The sequence below is a fragment of the Acipenser ruthenus genome, chromosome 4 (genome assembly GCF_902713425.1).
Source record: "Acipenser ruthenus chromosome 4, fAciRut3.2 maternal haplotype, whole genome shotgun sequence".
Classification (NCBI taxonomy): Eukaryota; Metazoa; Chordata; class Actinopteri; order Acipenseriformes; family Acipenseridae; genus Acipenser; species Acipenser ruthenus.
The window spans coordinates 74,423,915-74,442,612 of NC_081192.1; the positions used below are offsets into that span (position 1 = coordinate 74,423,915).

Consider the following 18,698-nt stretch of genomic DNA (forward strand, 5'->3'; position numbering starts at 1 on the left):
ATCCCTTTGTTATACAGGTCACTAAAAAAGGACGATCATTTCTGCTAGTCACCTGTCTAACATTGAACACATGTGTGCCCATTTTGATAATGCTGTATTAATACCTTACAACACATTCTACTTCCTGGGTTGGGAGAACTTGTTGGGAAAATCCCTTCTATATACTTAAAAAAAAAAAATCTGAAGGTTTAACAGTTGATAATATGCCGATGAAAAGTATAGACAGTAACAATATAAGTAGATTTTTTTTCCTGCCAATTTTGTTAATGCTTTTAGAACATCCAAAGCAGGACGGTTTTACCAGACACCAGAATGGATGTCTTATTTGAGAACTGTATAATGACTACATTCATGAAGTGTTTTTAACCTCAAACACTCATGAATCAGACATGTTGAAGGAACCACTCATCATCAGAAGGTAAGGGGACACTAAAAAAAAAAATAAGCAGACGATGTTTACTCTTTAACAAAATTGTAAAGCATAACGTCATAAAAAATGTTAAAAAAAAAAAAAAACTCAGCTGTTGCTTTATTTGTTCGTTGTAGGTTGGCAGTGTACCAGTTCACAGGTCAGACACGGGCTAAACAAGAAGACTTTAAGCAGCTGCAGTTTAAGAATCTGTTGTGAGAATTGTAATGGTTCCCCTTGGTCTATTAATGTGTGTGTGTGGTTACGTGTGACACTGACTATGTGACTAGTTCTGTCTGGAATCTGGAACTATTGCTCTGTTTATGGGTCTGGAATACAGGATACACCCCCACCTGAGTCATTATGATACCACTGGACTAAATAAGTATACACTATGTACAGTATACATTGCCACACTGTTTGGATAGAACTATTATTAAACACATTTTTTCACGTTTCGAGCTGCACTGAGGAGGAACATATAAATGATTGGGTGGGTTAGCTAGTGGATTCACTCCCTTCTAGCACACTCAAACACAGCTCTTATTAGATTTTAGAAACTGCAATTTTTGGTGCCAGTACATTACCCGTATATCATTTTGGGTTGGCTGTGTTAGTCTGTGCCTGCCTGTGCCTGTGCACACCTCCTTCACAAGTACCTCCGCATTCAGTCTGTCTAGCAACTACCACAATGTACTACTGTGCTGCTCACACTGGGATCTGGTCTCAGAGCTGGAGCCCTGCACCATTCGTCCGCCGGTGTTTCTGTGCATTGAACCATATTTTTTCTATCTGTGTTCATCATTTGTGTTCTTTTGGATTAACCACAGTTGCCTAGCTTTTACACCTGCCTGAGGTTAACTGTTAATACAGTCATTTAAAGATATGTTACAAAGACAGATGCACTTAGATGCAGTAAAGCACTTACGAGGATGTTTAGGTGATGTATTGGAGTTGAAGGATTTTTTTGTACTTTATATTGTAATTTAAAAAATGTTTTCATAGGATGCATAATGTCCAGGACTGGAAGCTTGTCTTGGGGGCACAGCCTTTGGTCCTAGCTAGCTTATATGTTTATTTTAAATTTCAGCAACAGAACCGATACCTGGGATGTTAACACCTTATTTTCAAGAAACGCACCGAGGGGCAGCAAGCCTACATTCACGAGTTACATGATAGCACATTCTTAAACAGACACCAATTTGCAACTGAAATATATCCTTTGAATTATTTAGAGGATATAAACATCAGCAAAATCAGTTTGTCATTGCAGGGACATTTTACAGATAGACTTACTTAAACAAGGTGCACGTAGAGACAAGCAGATAGACAGACAGATAGACAGGCAGGCAGGCTGTGAGATGGTATTTGTACTGCTGATTCTAATTCAATAAGGAGGTTAAGGATATACAGAGGCAATTAGGTTTTTTTTTTTTTTATAATACCATTGAAGTCTTCATACATATATTAGCATATACAGTATACATGTATGAATACATTAATACCAGTTTCTGTACATTTTAAACTTTTATTTTTTACAACTTTGGAGAGTTTGCATTGTACTGTGACCAAATGGTTGAACAGTACTGAGAATTAAGGCAGGTCAGTAGAAACTGGCACTTGGCAAACCTCCAAGGTGACAGAATCTCCCCAATGGTATTAAGATAGACAGACAGACAGACAGGTAGGCTGTGCACTGGTAGTACTATTTGTACCATTGAATGAATCAGCCTGTTCAACAGGAGTCTGTCTTAAACTTAAATGGACTTCTTCACTAAGGACGTTAGAGATGTACACAGCCTGTGTTTTCTATAATACCAGTCAAGACTTCATGCAATGCATTAGAACACTAGAATTTATCAGTTTATGTGTATTTCAAACGCCCAGCATCTATCTTACATAACGTATACTCTTTGATCTAGGGTTGCCAACTGTCCGGTTTTGGACCTGATATCCGGTTTTAAGGGAATTTGTACAGTGTACGGTCAGCTTACTCACTGTTCATTGCCGTTTGGGTATTTCCATTCTCGCTGAGCCAGTTCACTGTGCAAACGTCAAAAGTGTTTTAAAACTGTACACTTTTATTTGAATAAACAGAGAACAAAAGATTGTGAAAAAAAAATATTATATGTATTATTATTACACTATGTAACACAGTTTTTGTTCCTGGGTAGTAAGTGTTATTTCCTAATTGCTTATGCCTCAAAAGCATAGAAAATGCCTATTATTCCCCACAAACTTTGCTTTTGTGACCAGGACAGTGATATTTTGAAATTTACCTATTTCCAGTGAGAAAACGGGCAAATTTGTGTCTTTTCGTTCACATAAAGTCAGAAAAAAACAACATATGAATCCAAATTAACATGTATTTATACTAAAGTAATACAAAAATGACTACAAAATATTTAGAAGTGAGTAGTTTTTCGAGATTTACGATTATACTGTAAATCACTTTCACGAATCAGCCCCCAAATGTAGTCTCCCATCATGTTCTCGTTATACTGTCCTTCATTGACAGCTCATCCAGGAGCCTCAAAGCCGTGCTGCTCCATAATGGCAACAAGTACCCATCTCTTCCCCTGGCTCACTTGGTGCACCTCAAAGAGGATTACAACAGCATCAAGACCTTGCTGGACGCCTTGAAGTATGATGAGTACGGCTGGGACCTCCGGAAGGTGCTGATGCCACCACTGCACGTCAAATTGGGCCTTATGAAACAATTTGTCAGAGCTCTAGATAAGGAGTCGGCAGCCTTCAAGTACCTTCAAGACTTCTTCCCTAAGCTGTCTGAGGCAAAGGTCAAAGCCGGTGTCTTCGTCGGACCACAGATAAAGAAGATCCTGGAGTGCAATGAATTCCCCAAGAAGCTCACTAGTAAGGAGAAAGCGGCTTGGAACAGCTTTGTCGCAGTGGTTCGGGGCTTCCTGGGCAATCACAAGGCCGAAAACTATGTGGAGCTGGTTGAGACTCTGGTGAAGAACTACGGCACAATGGGCTGTAGGATGTCCCTCAAAGTCCATATCCTTGATGCTCATCTTGATAAATTCAAGGAGAACATGGGAGCGTACTCGGAGGAGCAAGGCGAGCGCTTCCACCAGGATATACTGGACTTTGAACGCCGCTACCAAGGACAGTATAACGAGAACATGATGGGAGACTACATTTGGGGGCTGATTCGTGAAAGTGATTTACAATATAATCGTAAATCTCGAAAAACTACTCACTTCTAAATCTTTTGTAGTCATTTTTGTATTACTTTAGTATAAATACATGTTAATTTGGATTCATATGTTGTTTTTTTCTGACTTTGTGAACGAAAAGACACAAATTTGCCCGTTTTCTCATTGGAAATAGGTAAATTTAAAAATATCACTGTGCTGGTCACAAAAGTAAAGTTTGTGGGGAATAATATACATTTTCTGTACTTTTGAGGCATAAGCAATTAGGAAATAACACTTACTACCCAGGAACCAAAAAAAAAAAAATGTTACACGGTGTTATTATTATTATTATTATTATTATTATTATTATTATTATTATTATTATTATTATTATTACCGATCCGTTAAGTTTGAGAACTAGACTGAAATGTATTCTGCGTTATTTTGCCATTCACTGCTTGGAGGGATCCGATTACTGAGCATCTATTACTTAAGAAAAATCACACACAGCATTCCCAACCCCCCGGGACCGTTTAGCTTGCTTGAATATATATATATATATATATATATATATATATATATATATATATATATATATATATATATATATATATATATATATATATAGTTGATAGTCACATCATTAATTCAGTAACGGTGTGTAAAATACAGTACATATATCCTGTGTGCCTAATACAAATGCAGATGAGCGCGCTCTTATTTGAGTGAACCGTGGTGGAAGGAAGGAAACTCGAGAGTTGGTCAAAGTGCAATCTTTAATTCAAATGCAAAGTAATGACCCCCCCAAAATGTATTTCCTGTGAGTTCGGGCTTCTCTTTTTTATTATTTTATTGGACTCTCAGAACATTAGCTTGTCGTACTACGTTTTATTTTATTTTATTGCTAATCACCTCACTGTGACTTAGTACCTCGGGGGCTCAGCCAATCCGAGCTCAGGGAGCCGCACACACGTGACGCAGTAGTTTTTTGGGGGGAGTTAACTCTTTAATGGTGCTACAGGATTTAAATCCTTGGAAGCACGCGTCCGTTTCGTGCATCTGTCCAGGACGGGAGGGAGAGAAGCAGAAGCAGACAGAAAGAAAGACAAAGAAAGAAGAAAGAAAGAAAGAAAGAAAGAAAGAAAGAAAGAAAGAAGACACACAGCATCTGAAACAGAGAAAGCGCCTCAGCCAAGAAAACAGAAAGGAGCAAATCCTTTGGAATACATAACACAGACCTCTTTTTTTTCCTTCAGAAAAAATAAGAATTTTGCTGTTTTTTGTTCGTTAGTTTGTTTGCATTACTAGCAAACCTGGTTCGTAAGGAAAAAGACACAAACAAGTTAGAATTAAATTTCAGAACTGGGCTTTGCAAGCGGATCGGATCGGAGAACTAAGACGACTTCCTCAAGCAGTTTAGTTTTGGATACGTTACAATTACCGCAGATTATCTGGCGATTGCTTTGCACAGCCCTCACATATTTGTATATATATATATATATATATATATATATATATATATATATATATATATAAATATATTATTATTATTATTATTATTATTATTATTATTATTATTATTATTATTATTATTATTATTATTATTATTAATAATAATAATATTTATTTATAACAGATTAGACGACTGTTTTTCATTATCCGTTCCTGTGGAAAGTAGCCAAATATTTATTAGATTACTAGCGGCACGCCTTGCTCTGTTTTAAAAAGACTTATTTACAAATAAGAGAAGAACAAAAACGCAAGATCCTGGATGATTTTTGGGAGGAACCCCGCAGTTCAGTAACTCGATCAGAGACTGCTAATCACTGCAATGGATTCGAGGAGGATCGCATTAACTTGCTGTTTCATGATTCTCGCAAAGGTAAGTTGAAACATTGTACTGTATTTAAAATTAAAGTTACAATGTATCCCATTCTTCATATCCCTACAGAATGTGAATAAAGGCTTTGACGAAGTTTCCATCCAAAACTGGAAAAGTAGCGACATACCGTATTGCATGTAAGATACCTATATCCATAGGCATATCCAAATTATATATATATATATATATATAAGTGAAACAGATTGCATTCTATAACCATGTTACTTTAAATGACTCTGCAATATGATTTTATTGATTATTTATATATAATATAATATAGCCAGCTATAGTCGAATTAAACCAAATGTATATCACTTTGTGTAACTGTATACTAATATAGGAATCTACTGTAAAACGGTGTAGAATGAGGGTATATATATATATATATATATATATATATATATATATATATATATATATATATATATATATATATATATTAGTTTACCTAATCACCGAATATGACCGCTGTATAATTCCCGCTGTATAGTGTGTATTTTGGTGTCCCTTGGTATAGGCCCCCCACCCCCACCTCCAGTCCCGTTTCCAGACTGCCTCACTCTTCACCTACATAATATAAATCTGCCACAAGCCTTCAAACCAGATGTGTTCACAACAATGGCATTTCAGCACGTAAAAGGGTAATTCTGAACGCGATTAGGTCGTTACAGAAGACTAGTTTAGGATTAAAAATAGTACAGTAGGCCTATATGCTTTTTTTTAAAAAATTTGACAATAGGTTTAAGCTGTTTTTCATTGAAGTTGAGGTGGCAGGCATGAAATAAAATGTCATTATTAGTAGTAGTAGCTTAAAACTAGTTTACCGCAAGAAGACACATCGTGTTCCCAAATACAATACATATATTTTTGCAGAGCACATTTTCATTTATCCGTTTATTCCAACGGTAAGACTATTTTTTTGTAATGCATAATCTTCAATTTTACTTTGAACGCGCTGGCTGCATAAAAGCATAAACGTCAAAGCCTGTTTTTACGTCAGCCATCACTTTCATATTTTGTTCCGGTCGAAATACTTCATGCGTTGGATTCTGATGTGACTTTTGATTTGAACAACCGGAAATTGATTAGTTGTACTTTTTTTCCCTCTCCATTGTATTAATTTGGTAGTTTTTTGTTGTCCGTCTAAACGTAAGGCATCTCGCGTAGGTCCTTATTGATGGAGAATCGATCGGGTAAGGAGGAGGGGAGGAAGATTTACAGACTCAGTACCAGCTGATTTTCTCTGCTTCGATTCAAATCGAAATAATTACTGTTATTTAATTATTTGGTTATCTTAGAGTGGCATAAGCATTAAGATGAAAATAATGTAAGTGAGCATCGACAGGCCGCACGCGAAGGTTCTTCAAATATATTGACCGCCGCTTCTTTTTTTTAACTCCTGTGTTAACTATAATTTAAATACATATGATTGCGTTAAACAAACAGTAATCCATCACCTTTGATGTGCACGTACCTGAAAACACGTTTCAAAACACACTGCTTCCATTATACACATAGTTTATTTGTACCCCTTTGGGGAGTCGGCCTACAAATAGCGACACAAATTTACAGATTTACAAGTTATTTTATTTTCTTTGTCACTTCAGCACTGTTGCTAGAAAAACACTGGGGTAAGATTTTTAGATTAGATTTTCTAAATTAATGCAACGATATTACTACATTGCTTTTGTTTACAGTGTGAGCCCAGGAAAATTTGACTGCCAACTCTAGGAAGAATATATAACATAATACAAATTATAAAAAGCTTTAAACTGTTATATGATATATAACAATTTACCGTTTTAGTTTATGGCAGCACCAGTATTTTTACTGCGCTGTAAATTCCTAATGAATAACATGTGTGAGTATTTCGCATGTTATGAATTGATCAGTCATTTTTTAAAAACATATTTGCGTTTTGTCTTTTTTCTAACTTTTAAAAAACACCCGGTGTTCTGTACACTTTGTACTATGTCTCCAAAATAACGTATTTATATTGCAGAAATTATGATAAATAAACATTATAAAATTAAATGTATAGTTATTATGCAGACAAATAGGTCGTCAGTGCATTTTTCTCTTCGTTTCAATGTGTGACTCCCAGAATCTTTTTTTTATTTTTTCTATAAATTAGGTATAGGCATGGAAAAGCTGGCCAAGGGTTTAAACTTTTATAGAAAGACAGGCCCAGGCCACATATACTGACATCACTACAGTGAAAATCTATCTATCATTAGGACACCTAATGAAGAAAAACATTTTGCTTTCTGTTTTATAGGGTACGCTATTCTAGCATTTTTATTCTGTCCACCTGCATATTTCTACACCAAATTGTTGTCCATATAATAATATAAGTGATGGGGCTCCAACCTGTGAGGCAGCTGCCTTATTTTTTGCTGCACATGGTAAAAATGTGCTGTATAACAATAGATCACGTTTATAAAATACCTGTAGTTGTAAACTGTCTGAGTCTGTCTGATTCAATACAAAAATCCAGGATAAAGAATAAAAGCAATGAAAGAGCCATATGAACCTGGTGCCAGTGATAATACTGCCACTGCCAGGAGCAGCAGTCAGCTGCTAAAAAATCAAAACAATTACAAGACATTGATAAAATAAGGAGGCATTTTGTCCCTTTGGACAAATAGATGCTATTTTATTTTTTTCAAAATTTTACACCCCTGACCAGGCCCCAGTATTTTTAAAGTAGGCAAAGCCTGGATGTGTGTGGGGTGGGGGGAGGGGGGCAACGATACGGGGGTGTCAAGACAGACCTTTCCAAATATTTATATTAGTTAACACAAAGGCCAGCTATTTCTGTCCCGAAGAGTAATCTGTCTTCTTTAGTACTCCACTTTGTTTATATAAAGGAAGGGCTTGTGAGTGTACAGTATACTTGAGTGATGGTTAAAGACAGTGGAAAATAAAGTGAACTGGACAGACGGCGAATTGATACTGACTGGCATTCTGTTAAGAGCGGCCAGGTAAATATTATTGATAAGATAAGACCCCAGATTAGCTAAGGGGCTGCAGCGAGCAGCTCACAATGTAAGATTTAGTGACAGCCCAGCCCATGTCCCGCACTGCACTCTCTGCATTATTTGGAAGCGACTGGCTGTCTTTAATTACAGTCTCAGTAATCCATCCCTTTGTTTCTGTCCTACAAATAAACTTAAAGAAACAGACTCTTTTCCCCCTGGACACTTATCACTCTTCCTTAAATGCGCTTTACTTGCTCTTATCTGCCCCCTACTTTTCTGCATTTAATCTTGTACTTTAGAGTACTGTAATCTGTCAAGTGTTATTTAATCTGTAGTATTTTGTATTTAATTATATCCTGATGCAACTATCACTGACACTGTTATCTGCTCCATTATTGAATTGTATTTTGTCACACTTGTACTTGCTAGAACCAAAGTCACTGTATTTATCTTGCTCTTTAATTGTATTATTACTTGTACTGTGATTCTTGAAATGTATCTGTTTACGCCCTGGATAAGGGCGTCTGCTAAGAAATAAATAATAATAAAATAATAATAATGTTCACAGCTCTTTACAAGACAGATGCGTGCTAAAGTAAAGTTTAGGCGATAAGATTTCTGTTTTAAGTCTTACAACTGTACAATAGGATAAAAGGTAAGAGTGCGTCTGAGAGGTGATTTGAACCCACCTCTTCCTGTCTTGAACCACTGGGCAAAAAATGTCTCCTGAAATAATAAATGCTTTGTTCAGGGAATATAATATATATTTTTTCTTAAATCTTCACTGCACAGGAGTATGAAAGTTTATACTCAAAGAGCGAGGTGACTTATCACCCTCAGGGCAGCAGTGAGAGAGTGGGGGGGGGGGGGGGGGGGGAGTGAGACAGAGTGAGAATGTCTGAAAGGAATTTGAGACCGTCTGCACTCTAGGGAGCTTGCCTTTGATTCAGTTTATATGTTTGTATCGCTAACCACAGAGAAGCTTTCCAGGGAGTTAGTACCCTGACTGGAGCTTGAACCCACACCTCTCACTTTGCTGCAGTCCAGTGTTCAAACACAGCCTCCTGGCCTACAGAGGACCATTTGCTGTTTAGGGTCAATGTTTGAGGATCTTAATTTAAAATAAATAAATACACAACCCTCCTCGCACACACCTTTCTCATCTCTAGAGGTGTCCTGTTTCAGAGACCCTGGGGAGGCCCTGGTAGCACACATCGGGTCACTTTACACCATTGTGTACTGCCTGTTGAGTTCAAAGGACATAAGGACTGCAACCATTACAATTCAATTACAAACGTTACTTGGATAAAGCACCCGAAGCACAATTGCAACCTGTATTTTGATGGCCTGCTTAACTAGTTTGAAATGGTGCCCTTCTTTTTAGTCTAATGCTGCTGGGTTTAAAATTGAGGTGGTTAACTATAGGAATAGGTACTGTACGTTTAAAAAAAAAAAATACTTTAAACGCTTAACCCCAGTCCTAACGTGGTTAATATGTTGTAGAAACTTTACAGCGTGTCCCCATATACCATATAAAGCAATGGGATATTTAAAGATACAAAAGATACCCGCCCCCCCTCCATTTGGTCATAAGGCATCCAGATTTTGCTCTACAATTCACTCTTAATTTTTTCACATGCTGGCATTAGACAGTGTGTTCTAGGACCAGGTGGAGGAGGCTTCCAGCTCAGTTCCTCACATGTTCCTGAGGTGACGCTGGCAGCCTCCCTGTGAATTTGTATAAAGATCAGAGGAATTTTTAGAGAGGGGAGGGCAGTGAGACATCTGTTTGTTCCCATCACACAGGCCCTGGGGCTGCCCAGTGCTTTTACAACTATGTGCATATTTAAGATTACTTTTTTGAGAAGGGAGAGGGAGAGAGAAGGAGAGGTGCTAGAGGGAACTCTTGACACACCTGGAGGGTGAAGGGACATCAAAGACTCCCCTCTGCCCAAACAAAACCACACAAACAAATAAACCCTGTCCTGTGATCTCCTCTATCACACAGGAGATAGTTTACAACTTAACAAACTGTGAAGCTGTTCACACCAGTCTGGGATATGGGAATCCAAGTTAAAACCTTTCTTCTTTTCTTTTGCTTCAAGAGCCTAATTAAAAACATTTGTCTCTCAATAGATCTGCAGGGCTCCTTGTAAATCAACATTCAGTGTGGCCCTAAACCAGACTTCATAGGTGCATTAATATGCATATCATTGAGCGAGAGCAGGAACTGCTTTGGTCTGTGGCCACCAGCACGGACTGCATTAGCACCTATTATAACAGCAGTCTACTCCTGGGTCTGCAATTTGCAACTTTATCTTTTAAAACCATCAACGTGAAACATCCTGGGAAGTTTTAAGTTAAGGTTGCTAACATCCATCAAACGTGTTAATTACCAGTTTTGACCCTTTATGTAGTGGTTTGTGCATTTTATTTATTGCAAATGAATCTGGAGTGAGCAGCTCTTGTATAGCATGAGAAACGTTCCTATGTTAGCTACTTATTTGTTTTTCCAACCCATATTTATTTATAAATGGAAATGCAACAGTGATCCACACAGTCTATAGCTTGCTATGACACTAACACTTTTGATTCTGTTACCTAATAACAAGTGGAGTTGACCAAGTGTTGCCCTGGGCACAGTCTGAGTGTGTCTGTGCTTGAATCGCAGGTTGCTGCGGGAGACACCTGTGAGAGTAACCGCTTCACAGAGGATGGCGACTGCTGTGACCTTTGCCCCTTAGGATTTGGGGTCACTGTCGAATGTGGCAAAACCAACACTCAATGCGAAGCCTGCCAGGAAGGTAAGTTTCTGGGAACTGTGGTGTATGCCTACAGGGGTGACCTGCTTCACACCATCTGGGGGTCAGGATTGTAGGCTGGCATCACAGTAGGGGCGGGTACTCCACTCAGGGCCAGAAGTGATCTAATACTCCAGCATGGTGTTAGAGGGAGGGAGAGGGGCTGAGCCTTTGGAGAAGATGTTGCACTGGCTGGGATCCAGTTGAAATACCAAAGAACAAATGTAAGAGTACATTTGTATTGTAATGTGTTGTTAACGCTGGCTTGTATACTTGTGAGATTTCTCCCTAGTGTTGTAAATGCACTATCCTCGTATCTCTAAATCCCTAAGCAGTGTCTCACCCTGCTGGCTATTGCAGGTGTGACATTCTCTGCGCTCCCCGGCACCCCCTGCAGCCCATGCTCGCTCTGCCCCCAGGGTATCCAGGTGACGGGTCTCTGCATGGCCACGCAGGACACGCAGTGCAACTGCGGCGACGGCTTCTTCCTCAATGTGGTGAATGGCTCTGACCCTCTGTGCACTCCCTGCTCGTCTTGTGGGAAGGGGCTGGGTGTGGAGTGGGAGTGCGGGCCTCGCTGGGACACCAAGTGTAAGGCCTGCCCAGGGGGAACCTACTCCGAGGAGAACAGCCAGACTGAGACCTGCCTCAACTGCACAACCTGCCAGGAGAGCGAGGTGCAGATCCGCGAGTGCACCGCCAACTCCGACACACTCTGCATGGGTAAGACACAGAGACAAAGACACACACTAACGCTGTTTACACTTACAGCTGGGACCTGAGTTGGCTTAAGTTCTGATCAGATTAAAATATTCTTATCATTTGAACCACCCTGTTTACACCTCAGCACAGACCTAAGATGGTTTTGGCTCCATAAGCACGCGCACAGCCCCAGAACTGTAATGTGTGCCCACTGGTGTCCTATCAACCTTGTGTAAAGACATTTTCCTTCCCCAAAACACAGATGCAGAAGTGTTTCTACTTCATGGTGTTGTTCCATACTAATTAAGATTGTTTGCCATCAGAAAGGGAGCGAATCATCGAAAACCTGCATATCGGTACCATCAGACTCCTCTGATATGTAAGTAACACCTGTTTCTTTAAATTTCCACTTACAAACTTTCTTCTTCAGGGGTATGTGGACATTTAAAGAAACAGGTGTCAAAGTATATGTTTACAAGTCAGTCTGACAACTCTTCTTATGTTAAACAATAACGGCAGTTTATTTTCTTACCCATGAAAAATACTTATTTTTCCTATTCAACAAAAGTGAAACTCATTTATTTAATAGTTGAAAATAAACATCTGCAGCTTTCAAAAAGTCCTCCCCCCAGAACTCAAGTTTATTCACCACATACTAACAGTGCATCACAGTCCTATCTGATACAATTAAAAAAATAAAGCCTTTCATAAATCATGGGGTGAATTCAGTCCTTTGTTTAGAAGTAAAGTGCTTTTGGACCTGGAGCTAGTGCTTATACATATAGTCACATCATGACACATATAATGATACAGCCTATACATTTAAATTGAATACACTTCCACAAGCTTGTGGCTTTATTTTTTAAAATTGTATAATTGTGCCGTGATTCATATAATTAAACATTTTTATTTTCAGATTTAAAAACAGCTTACTTTTATTTTCTTACCGACTTTACTGGAATTATTTTTTTAAATTCCAGATAGAGGTACCCAAAAAAACCAACATTTCCTCAAAATGATACGTATCAAAATACGATCACAGGTTACGTTTGTAGATATGTGTGAAAAGTTTCTCTCAGTGTTCTGTCAAAGATATTTTTTGGTTCTGTTGTCTAAGTAAAAATCCCAACATCCTGTTGCTGCTGTCTGTGCCTGTTTGATGCTGACATGCCCACGAATGTACGTGGCAAACGTGAACCATCTCGGGAACCGATGTGTTCACAGTAGAGCAAAAAACAGACCAAAGCCGTAGCAGAGCCCCCCTCTGGAGCAGACCACTTTCAGGACGGCTGCGTTTCAACTACAAAAAAAATACCTAAGCCTGTTTAAGTGGCTATTGTAAACGAGGTATAGGACAAACGCACACACACACACACACACGCACGCACGCACGCACGCACACACACACACACAGATGAGAGTACTTCTGATAATATCAAAGTGGCTGTTGGTATTGCTCATATTGAAATAAACGTAATAGTAGAGACTTCTAGTGAAACTTTTTTCATTTAATTTATTAAGTTTCTTTTAGTATTTCTAAAATCAACACCATTGAGTGTTTTAGTAGTTACAGATAATTGTGCTCATGTTTATTGCAGAAACTCAAGAACAGGGGGGGGGGGGAGACATATTTATAGCTGTCCACTTGTCCCAACTACATCTAGTGAAGATTCTTTAATTCTCTCTGCTACTTCCCCCCCCCCCTTTTGTTCCCTATTCCCCTGGAGCTGTTGAATCTGTGTGTTTGTAACAGGGTTCAAAGAGGACTTGGTTAATCAGCACACAAAGTTGGAGCAGCTCATATGTGGGGTGAAAGAAAGGTCATGACCTATGGCCACTTAGAAGGAACAGCAGCTTCCAGGGCTCTGGTCCTTAAAATAGCCATGCTGGAGCCAACTGGAGCAGGGGGGTAAATAGTGTGCAATAGCTGTGAGTCGGGAAAGGCTTATACCCAGCAATTTTATAGTTTCAGCATTGAATCCTGCTGAATGGGAAAGCAAATAGATCTATGAGGATAATGGTACATCTATCCATCTAAACTTTCCGCAGCTTTAGTAACTCATGTGGCAGCTACTTGGCCAGTAATTCATAATTGCATATCAGTTGCCAGGAGATGAAGTGCTCCCCAAGTGTTTAAGAGCAGAGTAATCCCGGGCCAGGCTTGCCCTCCCCCGGTCGGCGCATTAACACCCGCTCGCCACATGGCCTTTGGAATGTTAGCCCTTCCTAATAAGGGCAGATCACAGCCAGCCGCCAGCAGGGAGCTCTCACAGGATAACCACTACAGTGCTGCACTGAGACTTAACAGATGCATTCATTACTTCATTTTTGTGAAACAAACCACTTGGAATTATATTTAAACTCTTTCTACTGGGGCAGCAGTGTGGAGTAGTTGTTAGGGCTCTGGTCTCTTGACCAGAGGGTTGTGGGTTCAATCCCCAGTAGGGGACACTGCTGCTGTACCCTTGAGCAAGGTACTTTACCTAGATTGCTCCAGTAAAAACCCAACTGTATAAATGGGGAATTGTATGTTTTAAAAAAAAAAAAAAAAAAAAAAAATGTAATTGTATGTAAAAATAATGTGATATCTTGTAACAATTGTAAGTCGCCCTGGATAAGGGCATCTGTTAAGAAATAAATAATAATAATAATAATAGTTTCTTAACTATATTCTTGTTACTGAAAGTAAAAACTAACAAACTTTGGTAGCACAAGATTATGATCTTAATTTTGAGTTTGTTTTGTTTTTATCAGAGTTGCTTGTTTGGGGCACACTCTAGTATAGCCAGTCGCCTAAACAAAGCTGATTATATTTAAATCACTTTAGAATGGCTCCTCAATACTTCAGTGACGTTGGCAGAAGCAGCCGTAACAAACTGTTGCTTTACTATATTAGAAAAACCTCATACAGTACCTATATAACCTTACAGAGAAGTCATAATTTGTCATGTGAAAGACTTCACGGTGTCAATATTGAAGTATGAATCCTGTCAGAAGTTTCCCCCAGTGTGCGTGTGCTTGCTGACTAACCCTCCACCTCTCTCCCTCTGCCCCATTCAGACAAGAAACTGATGATCTTGCAGAGACAGGGCACTGCCTCTCCAAAGGACTCATCTCGTCGTGTGGATCCCATGGAGTCTGAGACCAGCACCTACCCCAGCTCCCCAGACTTCACCCCTCAAGAGGACAACGGCAAGAACATCATCCCAGTGTACTGTTCCATCCTGGCAGCCATCGTCATTGGTCTGCTCATCTACGTTGCCTACAAGTGGTCAGTACAGCCTCTGTCCTCTCAGTCGCCCGTTTCGCCAGACTCAACTCTGTGTTTTCATGATTTTAAAAGTGACTTGAATTCCTCCCCCCTCCCCCGAGCCTGGGTGATTCCAGTCAAACCTTGATTATCCGAACAGACTGTCTTGTTGTGTGCTCTACTGCTCTGTTTATCACAAAAAATTTGCTATTCAGCCCGCAATCTCTGGTATTTACTGAACAGTGCAGTTCTGTATACTGTATATTTAAAGGTAAAAAGATGTAATTATATCTTTTTCGGGGGGGTTGTTGATTGGGAAAGTCATATGAACAATTTCACAGCTGTGATTTGATTATCCGAACACCTCCTGGTCTCTGTTAGTCTGGGTAATAGAGGTTTTCCTGTATTAGCACAACCCTCCCCCTTCCTTTTTAACATCACAAAACACAATGTCAAATACAGTGGAAGGTCCGCAACAGGGCGGGTTAAAATCCAGAGCTGTTTACATCATAAACCAGACCCTGGTATTTCAAAGCGCTTGACAGAATCCTAGTAGGGATAAGGAGAGGGATGTAGGGTTGCATCACAGTGTTTTAGCAGCTCTCCTCTGACACTCCTCAGGTTAGATTGCATTCAGAGCAGAGGTGGTAAGGTAATGTCCTCTGTATTGTTGATAGACAGGGCAGGAAGAGGAGGAGGGGGATGGAGGGTTCTCCACGCTGTGCTTGCAGTGTGGATGGATAGACAGGCAGGCACTGGGCTTCTTTACGCTAGTCTCTGCCCCAGTGCAGCTCTTCATAAGCCCCAGTGCTGTTGTGTTGCACACACTAGTAGAATTCCTCTCCCCTGTACACTGGCTAAAGACTTGAGTTGTGTTCAAAGGAGGATTAAACTTCCCCCAAAACAGATCCTGTCAGGGCCCCACTGTTCCAGGACACTGTCCCTCCAGGAGTTGGGGGATTTGGAACTGTTCAAAATGCTTCAGTCCCCTATTATTAAACTCATTCTGTTTTGAAGTACAAGCCTCAAACAGCACTCAAGTAGCAAGCTTAAATGGTCCGATCCAGCAGACAGTGTATGCAGCATTAGTCTTGGTGTGTATGTACCAACAATGAAATACAAATAAGCATAGATATTAGGGAGCTGTCTGTTTTGGTGTGTTTGGAGTTGATTACCAGCTGTATTTCCAGTCATAGTTTAATGATTGTTTTATTTCTCGTCCATGCTGTGTTTAATAGTTTAATAAATGACTCACACTTCCCTCTCCTCTTCTCAGCTGGACCTCATGCAAGCAGAAGCAGCAGCTGGCGAAAGCGCGTGCCAGCGAGCTCAACTGCTCCCCCGAAGGAGAGAAACTGCACAGCGACAGTGGGGTCTTCCTGGATACACACAGCCTGCAGGAGACACAGCAGCTCAAAGGTGAGGGGATGAGAGATGCAGGCCAGGGCTGAGGGACCGCTGTGAAAACCAGATCAGTCAAATCTAAATCTAGGTCTAAAACAGCATGGTAAACACAAATCTCCAGATCTCCTTATCAAGCATCTAAAAAGAAAACCAAGCCAAGAAATTAGGATAGACAGGAATTCATAAAAGAGAAGGAAAGTGTTGGCTGTAAAAGATAACAGTATTTATAGGAGAATCATGGGCTAGCAACTCACAATGCAGTCTAGTCTGGTTAGTTTGCACTGTTTGCTGACGGTTATTGTTATTCCCCTTGCAGGCAATAAACTGGAGAGCCGTCTGTACCTCAACGTTGCCCCCCAGAGGCAGGAAGAGATTGAGCAGCTGCTGCTGGACACCAGCTGTGGGAAGGGCTGGCGCCACCTGGCTGCTCAACTGGGGTATGAGCAGGATCATGTGGACACCTTCGGGCGGGGCGAGGACCCCGTGCACACCCTGCTCTCTGATTGGTCGGCTCAGGAGGGCACCACTGTGTCGGCACTGTACGCTGCGCTGAACCGTATTGAGAGGAGTGATGTGGCAGCAGCTCTAAGCAGACCAGCTGAGGCCAGCTCTGTGGTGTGACCTGAGACAGAGAGAGCGAGAGAGAGAGAAAGGACTGCGGGGGAGCGGGAGGGAGGGAGGGAGCGGGAGGGAGGGGTTAACATATGCATATCTCCCAGAGAGAAATCCAAATGACTAGTGGTGTGAAGGTTGGAAATCTAAGAAATGAAACAGCTTGAATCTTGAGAAACTGAAAGGCTGGGCGCACCCTTTTGAAGTGACAAGCCAAACATCTGATTAGGCTGCTGGCGGAAACTGACTGCCAAGTTAAAGCAGCAAATCTGAAATCTGCAGATGGACCAAACTTCACAGAATGAAGCTTTCACTTACTTTCCACTCCAATTTTCCCACTGCCCTGTATGGAACAGACTATTGTTAGTGCTATTGCCAGGTAATCCTGGTTAAAACCACCAAACACTATTGACGCCCAGAAAGAGAAATGACAGCCACCAAGAACTGTCCCGGGAACCTGGAATTCCAGCTGGTCATTTGGCCCAGGGGAATCTGAAGAACAGACATGGAGAAGTCTAAGGTGGTCAGACAACAAAGTGGCAATATACTGGGACTGTAGCCCTGTGAGTCTTGGTTGGTCAGTCAGAAGTACAAGACACAAGGAACTCTCAGAGTCAAGCTAAATGTATTTTCATTGTAGTAGATGTGTAAAACATTTTGAGTGGATGTTCCCTTCAAAGTCCATGCCCCAGTTACAGCATGTGTCCACTAGTGGAGCTGTGTGCTATGTGAAAAATTCCATTAGATGTCAATGTCAATTTAAAAAATGTTAAAGGGGAAAATAAGAACGGCTAGAAATAATTTTGTTGTTTTGTGTTTTTGCACACCCCAGATTATGAATATAGTACATTAAAAATATAAATTCTAATGAATGGGAATATGATGATCAATACCCAGAATTGTTCTTGCACATACACGTTCAAACAGGTGTTATATGGATTTTGGATTTTGTCGCCTGCCTGTGCCAGCTTCAGTGCCAGCTTCAGTGCCAACTCTATGTAACCCCCCCCCCCCCTCAGTCACACAGAAACACTGCCTAAACTGGGATTTGAAAAAGTAGGTCATGTGCCATTCTGTTTCCATTGAAGAATATTCTTGGAGGTGGTCTAGTCTGGTATATTATAAGTTTAGTTCATATTGAACAAAATGGAAACTTAATGTTTTGAGACAGTGTGGCCCAGGGGTTAGAGCTGGGGGCCTGTGGGGGCCTTGGTTCAAATCCCGGCTCAGACGCTGCTTGACGTGTGTGTGATCTAATGCCTCTTGTCGCAATATCTCTGGATCCAAACCGCAGCCCGCTGGAAAGGGATCTGTTGTTGTGTATTATATAAATGTATAAATATGTTTACATGTTTCAAACCTCAGGTGTAAAGATGCTCTATGAATTGGGTGTGCTTACTTTCCTCAAGAGAATGGGTTAGATTTGCAAAGATATTTACTCCAAATTGTCATTTACTACATTTTTTTTTCAGAAATAAATGCACCAAACTAGGAAA

The 18,698-nt window shown here is 40.3% G+C and overlaps 1 protein-coding gene across 1 annotated transcript; it reads left to right on the forward strand.

Annotated features, from left to right (window-relative positions):
* Positions 1 to 5,104: 5,104 nt before the first annotated feature.
* LOC117399264 (tumor necrosis factor receptor superfamily member 16-like) lies at positions 5,105 to 17,247 on the forward strand. Its single transcript, XM_033998348.3, has 6 exons — positions 5,105 to 5,452; positions 11,105 to 11,237; positions 11,595 to 11,957; positions 14,997 to 15,207; positions 16,463 to 16,605; positions 16,907 to 17,247. The coding sequence occupies exons 1-6, from the start codon at positions 5,402 to 5,404 to the stop codon at positions 17,209 to 17,211; spliced, it is 1,206 nt and encodes a 401-aa protein (XP_033854239.1). The 5' UTR covers positions 5,105 to 5,401; the 3' UTR covers positions 17,212 to 17,247.
* Positions 17,248 to 18,698: the final 1,451 nt, after the last annotated feature.